We start from the raw sequence: 13,718 nt of genomic DNA on the forward strand, positions 1-13,718 counted from the left end.
CATGCTGTGGGGCAACTAAGCCCGCGTGCCACAACTTTTGAGCCCGTGTACTCTAGAGCCCATGCACCACAACTAGAGAGAAGCCCATGTGCTGCAACTAGAGAAGCCCACACGCAGCAACAAAGAGCCCATGAACCACAAGGAAAGATCCCACATGCGGCAACTAAGACCTACGCAGTCAAATAAATAAACATTAAAAAAAAGAGATCCTAGAATAAAAGATTAAAATAAATGACTGCTTAGACTCCTACAATCCAATAACGCTTTAAAGAACCTAGAAATAAAACATTTGCCTATGGAAAAGCAATATATAGGCAGCTGGTAACTGTGTTACCCTTTAATCAAAAAAACCCACAAACTTGGTTTGTGATCACACCTCGAAATGTCTCAAAATTTATGTATACTCATCCCCTAGGGAAGTCAAAAACTGAACTGGAAAAAATGTTCCAACTCTTCTTTGGCATTGCACATATATATTGTGTGTGTGTGTGTGTGTGTGTGTGTGTGTGTGTGTGTGTGTGAGTGAGAGAGAGAGAGAGAGAGAGAGAGAGAGAGAGAGAGAGAGAGATGCATAGAAAGAGAGCGAAAGACATCACTCATGCAAATGTGCCAATGTGTACTTGTACAAAGGGGGCGTGCCACTGAAGAAGCTATTTGTAGGACGGTTAGAAAAGCATTGTTTCTCAAAATGAGAACTGTCCCTTAAGTAAAAGAGAGGTGATTAGTAGACTTAAGGTTTTTCAGTTTTTAAAGTGGTGTGAATATGTGCTTACTATGCTCTCACTATAACAAGTTTAGATGGATGGCTATGACAAAGAAAATATGACATCATTAGAATTACAGGTAAGACAAGGGGAAACCCAAAGTACAGACAAGAACACAGAAATATTTTTAAGAGAGTACAGATGTCATGACATTTATTAAAAGGCATGCTACAATGCTATACTTGTTAGGAAAGAGATTAGAGATATCAAGTAATAGTCAGCAAATATACAAACTGAACAAAAATGGAATATACTGTAGTGTACAGAAGCTTGAATTAAACATGCACTACGCACTCAGAAAATATGTTTTTTAATATTTTATCTTCTCTTCGCATTTATAACATAATTCACTTCAATAATCACAGAATCCTTTTCTTCCAATGCCACAAACTGTGTTACAAATGAAAGCTGGTACTGCTGCTTATCAAAATATACAAGACAACTGATGTTTTATATAAAACCACTTTATATGTTAACTTGTTCCCAAAAACCGTTTTTTTTTTCTTTTTCGGCCTGGTTTTAAAAAAAATGTTGTTACAAATATTTACAGCATTTTCTTCTGTTAGATGAACATTCTTATAAACTGAAAAAGGGAATTTTATGAACAGACCACATAAAACACGAGACAATGTCAGAGGCTCCTAGCTGTGCTATTTTTTTTTTTTTTCTTAAATACAGTACTGAAAATGCCCATGAAACCCATGTTGTCCTAATCCATTCTGTTCACATTTAAACTCCCATTTTCTCTAAGTAGTCTATTCGCTGATAGGAAATAGAAAGTAAAGGCCGCTTTGCACTGGATCTTCTTTCAGAAAGGAGCTTGGGAAAAGAAATGCTTAACAGAAAGGAGTCAAAACCAGAACAGTCAGTCTTTGGTCAGAGCAATGAGGTGACATTTTGATGCAAAACTTCGCTTGGTCAGCAATCTTTATAATTAGTACTTTTTGGATGTGGGATGAATTTTTTAAAGATCTGGGTAACAATGGTAAGGGGAAAAAAAGGCTAGAGTATGATTTTTTTTAATGACATCAAAAATAGCTATTTGAATATTTGTTATTACAACTACTACATAGATTCAAGAACTAAAAATAATGTAACAACAACAACAAAAATCTGTTTACAGTGCTGATTTAAGCTTGCCACGAGCAGCTTTCAATCATGACTATTATCACCAAGGTCACTGGCCCAGAAAAATATCCCTGTTCTCTGGAACATATGCCTCAGGTTACAGAAACTAAGATGACTACCACAAAGATTAAGAGCAGCTCTGTTCTTGGACCTGCACAACGCTATATAATGAATATTATGTGATGAAGGCAAAAAGTGTAACTGAGACTTCATTTTACAGTTACAACTGTTTGCTTGAACGGATGGTGTGTGGGACAACATTCTTTTAAAACTATAGTATATATTTCCTGAAAACCAGAATACTGATACTACCTTAGTCTCAAATAGGAAGAAAAGATCAATTAAGACTACTGAAGAAGGCACATAACCTTTGGTCCTGTTTTGTTTTTCTCCCTCTATAAAACCCCTAAAACTAATATTTTAGTAATTTTCTATTTTTTAAATCATTCACAACTAGCTGTTAAAATTTGCTCTGAAAAAAGACTGCAAATAGTCTTGTAGACAATAACACAGCTCTTAAAAGACAGCTGAGTTATATTTTCTTTAAAGAAAAAGTTCTGTGCAATCTAAATTGTATTTCTTTTAGCATAATAGTAGAATATTTTAAGTCTGGCAGTTTTATTCTTGTTAACAACAGATCAAAACAAAGGAAAAGTTAAGAAAAATGCTTTTACGCAGAGTCATGCTGTCTTTTTGGTTTTAAAAATAGCAGTACACACTAGGTTTTCTAAGAGATAGGCTGATAGTTTGGCAAACAGGGCTTTTAAGTGACTCACTGGGGGGGAAAACACATACTTCTGAGCTTGTCATCTTTTGTCCAAAAATACTTAGTGGAAACAGAAGAGGAATTACATGTTAATATAAATGTATAACCTTTGCTGCCTAATGACACGGAAGCTTTAAAAAGTTTATATAAAACTGATCAGAGACATTCAGGAGAATTACTTTTTTTTTTTTTTTGCGGTATGCGGGACTCTCACTGCTGTGGCCTCCCCCGCCGCAGAGCACAGGCTCCGGATGCGCAGGCCCAGCGGCCACAGCTCAAGGGCCCAGCCACTCCGCGGCATGCGGGATCCTCCTGCACCGGGGCACGAACCCGCGTCCCCTGCATCGGCAGGCGGACCCCCAACCACTGCGCCACCAGGGAAGCCCCCATGAGAATTACTTTTAATCAACTGAAGCAGAACCTATAATCACCATCTTAGGTGGAGCCAAAAAAGGGCACTGCTTCCATAAGGAATAGGCAGGCAAAAACTGTGTCTCTAAAAACTGTGAGATTTGCAACTTTCAACAAAATCAGAAACATTACTACAAATTAACATTACAATATTTAGCCTTAAATAACGAATTTATGGCATTCTGCAGGAGCTATTGGGTAATTCTGATACTCTCCTGTAAGATATCAAATTATTAAGGTTATTTTTCTATTTGTATCTCACAGGAAACACAATTTACTGCTATGCAAGTTATTTAAATCTCAAAGTAGAACTTTTTGGCATAAATTGCTGTTAAACGTGTACTGCTATTTTTTAATCAAGTCCTGAATATACATACTTTGTGTCAAAGTCAGACACCTCCAAAAATAAGACAATACTCCTTAAAATTAAGTAAATAAACTTAAAAATAGGATACTATGACAGCTCAACAGCAAAAACAAACATTGTTCAGAAGATATCAACTAAATGCATGCCAAAACAAAAAAACCAAAAATCTAGTTTTTCCACTGACCTGATATTTTAAAATCTTTTTACAGAAACTATAGCAACACAAATACTGTAGACCTCTATAATTCAAAGAGCAAATAGCCCAATATGGACAACATCCATGTGCTACAGCTAATTTTAGACACAAATTGATGGTTGCAAACACACTATTTTAAACAAGAATATCTCACCTTTTCCAAATCTTAATTTGATTAATGTTCTTTGTCAATAAATTAAGATGTATGTAATGTGCATATGTATGTACACCACTAGAAGAGTGTACGTATGTATATACACTTATCTATACACACACACACATACGCGCATGCAAATCCCTGAAAAGGATTCAAATGTTCTCTCAAATATAAAGGCCATTCCCTATTTCAAAATTACATTCAATACCATTGTGATCTCCCTTCTGCTACACTTCTGCTACACTTACACTGACTGTTATAGGAATCATGAATTAAACTACACAATAATTCCCAACTAAAAAAAAACCAATTTAACATTCCACTGAAAATTATAATAGTGCCTGTATGGAAGGAAAAAAATGAAGCAATTTGGGGAGATTTCTTAAAGAAATTGTTTTTTTCCCCTTCCCTCTTAGTCAGTGTTTTGGTAAAAATATATTTCATAAGTGAAAAAATAAAAATTAGATAAATGATTATACCTATCAGCCAATATTAAAACTGATCCATTTGAAAGATCTCAATATAGTGTCCTCCTTTGTATTCTACCAACTAATTGTTGCTCAGCGTTGAGTGAATTCTGCTTTTTAACAATTACCTTTTGTAGTCTCCAATTTTTTATAAAATTTCTTCCTGTGTTCAAATTAATGGCTGGAATATAGCAAAGAAATTGAGATATTCTTTTAAAAGGTGAGATGAGCCACTCTGAGAATCTGAGAAGTGAAAAAGAGGTGGACAAAAATGACCCTTTTAACAAATTCTGCTTTAAAAAACTCCGATCAAGCACTGAAGGAATAATTAACAAAAGCAAAGTATCTAACTAAAAAGAAACAATTTTACATTATACAATCACTGAAGCAACATTAAAATGTACTCTCACATTCAACTAAAAAGAGGGACAGAGTATGAGAAAGAATCTACCTTCTCATACTCCATATATGTGGGCACTCAGTAATGAAGTTACATTAACAAAGAAAAGCAAGTTCTCACGAGTATATGACAAAAACCAAGTAATCCTGAGACAAATTCTAATGGGTGATAAAGATCAGACAAGATCCAGAACTGAGACTGCATGTTATAGCCCCAAATTGGTATGCTATAACTGGCAATGACCACTATTGGTCACAATATGAAGAGGCCTACAGGTGTGCACTGAGTTATTCCCAAAACCGTTTAACCCTTCCTCACCCCATCTCTATACCAAAGCACCAAAAAATTTGAATAGAAACTACTAGTTATTGAAAATCACTTAAAATTGCAATGAAAAAAACCTTAAAATCCTTACCAAAACAGGGAAAGAAAAAAACAAATGCTCACCAAGCCCACGATATAGCTTTCAAGATACTTAGATAAAAGTCTAACCTATTATATCATAAGCACATAATAAGGCACATAATAGGAAATTAAGTAAATACACAGTAATTCTGAATAAGTATTAGAGATTATAGTGGTACAAAAAACCCTTGAGATTGATTTTTTTCTAAAAGAAGACTTTACCAAAAATAACTTTTAAAAAATCTGTCAAACCATATGATAGACCTGAATATTTTCCTTAAGACTGTAAACTTTTTTCTGAAAACAACTATAAAAAAGTAGTTTATAAGTAGGATTATTTTTCTTTTTAAATTTTCCAAGATCATATTATATTATTCGGCAAGTGTCATTTTGAAATTTAAAACATGACTTTTCCTAATAAAATTATTAATTATTCTGACATCTTAATAGATCCTGGTTGGATTCCACTTAATTTCCCTGGAGACAGTTGAGACACTTCATTCTCCAAATAGTCTTAAAAAGTTAAAGATATGCAAAGGAGTGTCTTATAGTGGAAAAAAAAATTGAAAGAAAACACGCAGATTTATAAATTTGCTTCCAATACAACCCAATTTGTTTATGTATAGTAAGTATCAGTATATGCCAAATAACTGATGTAACTTACAAGGGAACAGTTTTCTAGAGGAGTCAAACTTCTGAATCATACAGTTAAAAACTTGGTTGTAGGTAATTTAAATTACTTATGTCAAGTAATTTTAAAAGTCTATATGTTTAAATTTTTCAAAGTACAAAGGAGTTTAGAAATGTTGTATAAGGCTGATCTGGACCCAAACGCAAAGAAAGACCGTCCTCTTGAAATCCAATTTAATATAGGGAATTAAATTATTGAAAAAAATTTTTTTCCTGATTCTTTTTTCCTGAAGATTATTTTCATTTTAGAAACTATGGTACAAAGGAAAAACACGCCTCTGATGACGTATTGGCAGAGGGTTTAAGGAAAAAGAGAACATCCCATGATTTTTTGAATATACTTGAATATCAAAACTCAGGAAGAGTTATTTTTGTGAAAGAGGCAGAATTGGTCTTGAGCTGCTTCAGTCTATGTCTGAAGGTTTTACTGAAATTATGGTCCAGTCTTAGGAGAAAAATTCACAGAAAAGTTAGATTGTAGATTTTGAGAAGGAAACTCTGAGGTGGTGATTTTCTCCAAGGTCATGGTTATGAAGTTCAATGAGAGCCTGGATTGCTTCTTCCACAGAACCCAACTGAATGAGTGCCATTTTGCGATCTTTCCTGAAAATGGTAGAAGAAATAGAAAAAGCAAATAGAATTAATTTTGCCTACAAACCTCTTCCCCAGACCTAGAAGACTTCATTAAACTACCTTAAACATTTGCAGATCATATTAAATAATGTTAATGTATTTCTTAAAAGCATGGACTTACTGAAAGAATTTAAAAGCCTTCACTGAACATCCGGCTTCTGTGAAAAGGTTCTTCAGATCATCTACTGTAACAGAGGGGCTGTGAAAACATTACAGAGAGAGTCAACTATTTTATCCCTAATTTTTAAATGATGCAAAGATTAACTCCTGAAATCATCAAGTCTCCAGAATTTTCACATTTCAAAGAGCATAAAGCCACGCAATGAAGATATGATTTGCAAGTGCCCTGAAAGATGTTCAAGGTTGATGATGCATTCATGTTCTCAAACGATGGAATTTTGTCTCAAATCTTTTGCACAGGACATGGGCAGTATATAAAGAACAAGAAAATCTTTCTATATTTATTCTTTCAATGGGATTATTACCCACAATTAACTCTAGTACTTCCAAAGATACTTCCCTAGCTCTGACTTGTCTTCTATGGTCCAGCGTTTTCCACTACTAGGCCAGTAGATTTTCAATTACTTTCAGGGTAACTATGAACATGTGTATGTGGTAACCAGGTTCTAAGATAGCCCCCAACTACTCCTGCCTCCTAGTATTCACACTTTTGGTACTCCCCTCCCACATCTAATAAGGATGTCCTCTGTAACGCTCAGGGTATTGTAGATATGACACATGTGACTTCTGAGGCTGAGAGACACTGCGATTTCCACCTTGCCATCTCTTGAATCACTAGCTTTGGAAGCAACCAGCTGCTATTTCACGTGGACAATCAGCAGCCCTATGGAGAGCTCCTTGTGGCAAGGAACTGAGGCCTCCTGTCAACAACTAAGTATATGGTGAGCCACTTTGGAAGTGGATTCTCTAGCCCCAGTTAAGCCTTCAGATGCAACCTTATGAGAGATTCAGCCAAAACCACCCAGCTAAGCCACTTCTGGATTCCTGACTTACAGTAACAGTTTGAGATAATGAACATCTACTATTGTGTTAAGCTGTTAAGTTTTGGGGTGATCTATTACGCAGCAGTAGATAACTAATACAGTGGTCTATCACATGAGAGTCAACTGACTAAAAGTAGACTCTTCCTCATCTCACAACTCCCAGCAAGGAGGGTGTTATAGAACAATAATTGGCTCTGCAAGGAGACAGATATAAGTTCACATTCTATTTTTCATTCACCTGGTATGTCACTCTTGAGTAAGTTACTTAATCTGAGCCTCTCACTTTCATTGTTAAAATGAAACTAATGACCTTTACTCCAAATGTTATTATGGATAAATTGCTAGAGACAGAATGTAGAATAGTGGTTACCAGGGACTGGGGGTAGAGAGAAACAAGGAGATATTGTTTAATGGGTACAGAGCTTCAGTTTGAGATGATGACAAGGATCTGCAGATGGATATAATTGATGGTTGCACACTATGAATGTACTTAATGTGAATGTACACTCAAAAACGGTTAAAATGGTAAAACTTAGGTTATATATTTAACCACAATTTTAAAAGAAGGTTATTATGGAGATTAAATGAGGTAACACACGTAAAACACCAGCACATGCCCAGACTAGGCAGATGGTTAAAAAAAGTATTAGCGTCCTTTCTTTCTATCTACATGTCCAATGCAGGTTGCAACTTGAGACCAGCTCCTGGATAAATGTATTTAAGAGGGAGCCTGCTTTAGTATTTAAATATGTTGCCTCTCTCCCTGACTCTGTAGTGATGAGGTGCTAAATTTCTAGATTTTTTTCTCAAGTGACTCTTCCAGTTGCCTGGCTGGCATGAGGTTTGAGCCATTGCCCAATTCGGATTCAAGGTTTCTCCATATAGCCTAATTGGAGACTAGCTAGGAGCCTGGGCATTCAACAGCATTTTGAATAATTATTTTCTCTTCCTATTCAAATCCCATTCTCATTCTCAGAAATATTCCAGTACTGTAACCTTCTCCATTCCCTCAGTCTTTAACTTTTCATATACGTGCTCGCACACAACTATACCCCACAGCTTTTACCCTTCCTTCCCAAAGCTTATCCCTCTTCATGTATTAGATTAAGTTATATAAAATTGCCAACTTGGGACTTCCCTGGTGGCGCAGTGGTTAAGAATCCGCCTGCCAATGCAGGGGACACAGGTTTGAGCCCTGGTCTGGGAAGATCCCACATGCCACAGAGCAACTAAGCCCATGAACCACAACTACTGGGCCCGCACTCCGCAACAAACAGAAGCCACTGCAATGAGAAGCCTGCACACTGCAACAAAGAGTAGCCCCTGCTCGCCACAACTAGAGAAAGCCCGTGCACAGCAATGAAGACCCAACACAGCCCCCTTTGTACGTCAAGGATTTCAAGAATTAAAACTGGGGTTGCCAGGTGCTTTCTATAAAGGGCCATATAGTAAATTTCTTAGGCTCTGATGGCCATACAGCCTCTGTTGTAACTATTCAGCTTTGCTGTTATAGCTCAAAAGCAGCTATAGCTAATACATAAATGAATAAATGTGGTTGTGTTCCATAAAACTTTATTTATGGAAGGTGAAATTTTAATTTTATGTAATTTTCTCTAATCACAAAAATTTTTTGTTTTTCCATAACCACTTGAAAATGTAAAAACCAATCTTAGCTCATGGGCCTTACAAAAACAGATGGATTTGGACCATAGGCTATAGTTTGTCGATCTCTAAGTTAGATGATGACTAAAGAACAAGTCTGCTACAACACTGGTTAAATACAGAGTGGTTACAAGAAAATTTTTAGCTTTTAGATATATATATGGCTTTGCAGCTTATAGGTAAAAAATAGAGAATTCAGTTTTACCAAGTTCTTAGATACATAAATTATTTGATTTTGCTATGCTGGTCACTAAAGGGTCTTTACTTATACACAAGGATGAACAAGTATACACCAGTGGAATATTTCTGCACAGATTTTTGCCATTCTATAACTGAAAGGTTAACAGTTGCTAATTCTCTGTTTGGAAAGAAAAATTTAAAACATTGCTATCTTTCACTTTCATAGTGTATGGTTAGATATAAACTTCTTAAGACATGATGGCAAATAAATCATCTTATGAGAAATTAGTGAATAGGACAACTGCTACATTAGAATAATTTCAGTTTTTACCCCCCAAACCATATACTGTAGATTATTAATCATCTAAATGAATAGTAACTAATCAGATACATACGGGATGTTGGAAAGATGCAGAGTAGCCGATGGTGGGAAAATATTCTGGAAGTTTTTAGAGCCAGGCTTTTTAAAGCGATGCAAAGGACTATTGCTAAAATCCTTAGTCAGACCTTGGTCTTCTTGTCCCTCTCGAGGAAGCTGAACTGCTTGATGTTTGGACAGTGTAGCACGAAGCACTTTCCCATAAAGTCTCTGACCACTCAGATGGTTCATTGCTGGTACATAAGAAGAAAATAAGGAAAGTCTGGGTACTAAGATAGAGTCTCTGTAAAACTGTCTATCATAATTCTTTTTACTTGTCATTTAAAAAATTATACTGTCAGTTTGAGGGCTTAAATGGTTTTAAATTTAAAAACTCTTATATACGAAAATGTATTAAATGACTCTTTTTCTGTAATGAAAGAAAAGCAATACAACAAAAAGTAACTATTTTCCTAGCAGAGTTCTAGAAGTTCCAGAATGCCTGAAACATACCACATATTCAGGAAATGATTATTGAATAAATTAGTTTAATCTCAAGTAAATTTTTTTTAAACATCTTTACTGGAGTATAACTGCTTTACAACGGTGTGTTAGTTTCTGGTGTATAACAAAGTGAATCAGCTATACATATACATATATCCCCATGTCTCCTCCCTCTTGCGTCTCGCTCCCACCCTCCCTATCCCACCCCTCTAGGTGGTCACAAAGCACCAAGCTGATCTCCCTGTGCTATGTGGCTGCTTCCCACTAGCTATCTATTTTTAATCCCAAGTAAAGCTTTTTTTAATAAAAAATCTTAGTAATATTTCAACAGCCACTATAATAATAAACGGTGAGATTGTAGAATGACACTTTCTTGCACCATCATTATGAAGTATTCCCAAACTGTTATGCCATGCAACAGTTCTAGAAAACTTAATTTGAAAGGAAAATAAATAAACAAGCAAACAAACAAATAAAATGAAAGAAAACAAGTCATGTTTATTAGTTTAAAGCTAATGGAAAAACCCTAGAGTCAAAGCTCTGAACATCAACAATATATTCAAATAGATAAAATGAACTTCAAAGAATAATAAATATTTTAAAATCTTAAAATATAAGCAGATCCAAATAATAATGGAGATATTAACATAAGGAGGTACTCTTCTTACTAGCCATAAGTTTATTTTATAGGAAAATTCACATACAAAAGGGGCAGGTTATCATTATTATTATTAATCATTAGTACCTAGCTGAGCTTGATTTGCATCTGCCATCTGAACCAATGCATTTTCTTTCTTATTAAACATTATCTTCACTCGATGTACATCACCATATACTCCTAATTAAAAAGACAAAACAAAACAATTTTTTAATGCTGATTGTGTAATGTTCAATTAATGCAACAATGAAACACTTCCATTCAAATCGCCTATCTTTTTTTTTTTTTTTGGCCGTGCCCACACAGCTTGCGGGATTCTCAGTTCCCAGACCAGGGACTGAACTCGGGACCTGGCAGTGAAAGCACTGAGTCCTAACCACTGGACCGCCAGAGGATTCCCTCGCATATCTTTATGAGGTATCTTTTTCATTTATGACAACCATTAAGATCAAGTACTAAAATAAAGTGAATTTAGAATCAGTTCTTGGGATACTGAACCAAAATGAAAAAGGTTTTTGAAAATAATGAAGCATATTAAGTCATACTTCTCACTAAATGTTAATAGATTTTTATTTTTAAAAGTGTCATAAGAAAAATCTTTAAAATATCAAATATCACTTTATTGCTCTTATATTTGTTTGTACATATTATACTAAAGAGTGTAGTAAAAGATGGATGAAATTTATGAATAATTAATCATATATAGATTAGGAGTACATGCTAAATATTTTTTTTAACTGAGAGAGGCACACTATTGGAAAGTTAGGGGGTTATTTTTATAATCAACATCTCATTATGCCTCTCTCCTGTTTAAAACTAGTCAATGGATTCCCACTGTCTTAAGTTAAAAACGAAGCTCTTTAATATAGCTTACAAAGCTCTTAATGACCTTGCCCCTATCCATCTGCCCAGCTTCAACATGTTTCTCCCTTACACTCTCCATTGAGCTTCCTTCATTTCTATGTTCCACGGGTTCTGTCTCTCACTGCTACTATCTGTGAAAGGACATTTGCCCTCCCTTTCTGCCTGGCTAATGTGTCCTCACTTTTCACAAGTCAGCTTAACTATCATTTCTACTGGTACCTCATCTTTGATTCCCTCAGCTAGGTTAGGCCTCCCAGCTGTATGTTCCTATTACAATCTCTATTTCCCTTTTTATAAAACTTTGTTGTAACTGTAATCACTTACTAAGTCTTCCTTGCTATTCTATCCTCAGTGTCAAACACACTAGTAGGCACACAGCAGTAATAAATATTACTGAATGATGCAATATGCTCAATTCACACCATAGATAATATAAAAAACAACAACAACAAAAATTACTTACCAAATAGGATAAAAAGTCCATGTGGTGTAATAAGCTGTTTGAAAAGGATAACACAAAATATCAGTGTCTAAGTAAAAATTTTAAGTAAGTTTACTTGTTCAAAGCACTGACTTTTTACATGCTGCTTCTATATATACTAGTGATGAATTTTAATAAAAATTCTTAAAATAAACATTTTCATTGAATTTAACTCTAGGTCAGAAGCTACAATACCTCCTCCTGAAAGACTTTTTACATATAATACTTTTCAACTCACATCAGGATTAAGATTGGTGACAAGTAGAACAGAATTTCCTGGTATACCACCAGCCCCAGGAATGGCCATCCTTCCAGTGACAGCAGAGGAGGTGATCGCGAGAGGACCAAGAGCTCCGGGACCTAGTCCAGCTGGGACTGACAGACCTTTTCAAAACATCAAAAGCATTTCATATTCTAGTTATCTGGAGAATTACAACACTTAATACAACTTAAGTAAATAAATGAAGACAAAAGCAAAAATAGAGAAGAAAATGTTTCAAAGCTACCATAAGGATAACAAAGGTCAGTTTTCTGCCCTCCAGAGTCTGTCTGGAAGTAGAGCTCTTTATTCGTTGATACTATCATACTTAGTACTTTATTATTTATACAGTGCTTTGCATAGCAACCAAATTCACTGGTCTTAAAAGCCATTAGGTTTTTCAAAGGGTCTATAACTACAAGTACTCCTTCTATTTCTTGAAACAAATATATTCCAGCACATTTCTCTAAAGTATATGTTATTTTCATATTGACTTCTACCATAAAACCAGATACATATTTTTGTAAAAAGTCCTTCAGCGGAAGTCACATATATGCATGCTAGGTAGTAATGCATGTTTTAAAACTGGAGTGTGGTAATGGCTGCACAACTCTGTAAATTCATTAAAAATCACTGAGTTGTATATCTAAAACAGGTGAATTGTATACATACATTCTGCATGGGGAAAAAACATTTTGTAACCTTGTAAAACGTTATTACCATCAAGAACAAATTTATAGAATTCAAGATTCTTATGCAGCAAGAATTTTCAGAGCTCACTACTCCCCCAGATATTTCAGAACTACTGAAAGTTCTACAATACTGGAATATTGACACTATATACTATACCTAAAACACTACACTTCCTCAGAAGGTCCCACTATTTGTATTCTCAGCTTAAAAATTATCTAAGATAAAATCTCTAGTTGATATAAAATAAACCAGTTCTTTATTGATTCTTTAAGCTCCAAATTCCTTATAATAGACAGAGTCTGACCAGTTTATCACAAATCATGTAATTACATTGCTATATAGTTTACAATCATACTATTCTGCTTGACAATCTAAGGAAAGTTATTACTACCATCATCTTGCTGAATTTTAAAACTGTGCAGTTCACCTTCTTAGGGTGGATGCTTTTCCATGAAATCTATACTCAATAGTCTTTTGCATGACCTCTTCCCATGCTCCTGCAACTTTTGAATAACTTCCTTAAGTCTATTATATACCGCCAACACTACACCTTAGCTACACTGTAGGGTATATACATGTGTGTATGTGTATATGTACATCCTCCTGCTACACCTTAGAAGTCTTATCAACTCAGGAGCCCTCTTTACACATTTTTTCTCTTCCTTAACATC

At 35.1% G+C, this 13,718-nt stretch overlaps 1 protein-coding gene across 5 annotated transcripts in view; it reads right to left on the minus strand.

Moving 5' to 3' along the window:
• Positions 1-888: 888 nt before the first annotated feature.
• Positions 889-13,718, minus strand: part of PTBP3 (polypyrimidine tract binding protein 3) — a 102,364-nt gene continuing 89,534 nt past the window's right edge. For all 5 annotated transcript variants that reach the window (XM_082623227.1, XM_082623225.1, XM_082623224.1 and 2 more), the window contains 6 exons: positions 12,334-12,479; positions 12,078-12,111; positions 10,838-10,930; positions 9,626-9,842; positions 6,506-6,583; positions 889-6,354 (listed from right to left, as the gene is read on the minus strand). In XM_082623227.1, coding sequence (XP_082479353.1) covers positions 6,222-6,354; positions 6,506-6,583; positions 9,626-9,842; positions 10,838-10,930; positions 12,078-12,111; positions 12,334-12,479 — 701 coding nt within the window. In that variant the 3' untranslated portion in view covers positions 889-6,221. The remainder of the gene's footprint in view (positions 6,355-6,505; positions 6,584-9,625; positions 9,843-10,837; positions 10,931-12,077; positions 12,112-12,333; positions 12,480-13,718) is intronic.

Source organism: Mesoplodon mirus, assembly GCF_964341445.2.
Source record: "Mesoplodon mirus genome assembly, chromosome: 1".
Lineage (NCBI taxonomy): Eukaryota > Metazoa > Chordata > Mammalia > Artiodactyla > Ziphiidae > Mesoplodon > Mesoplodon mirus.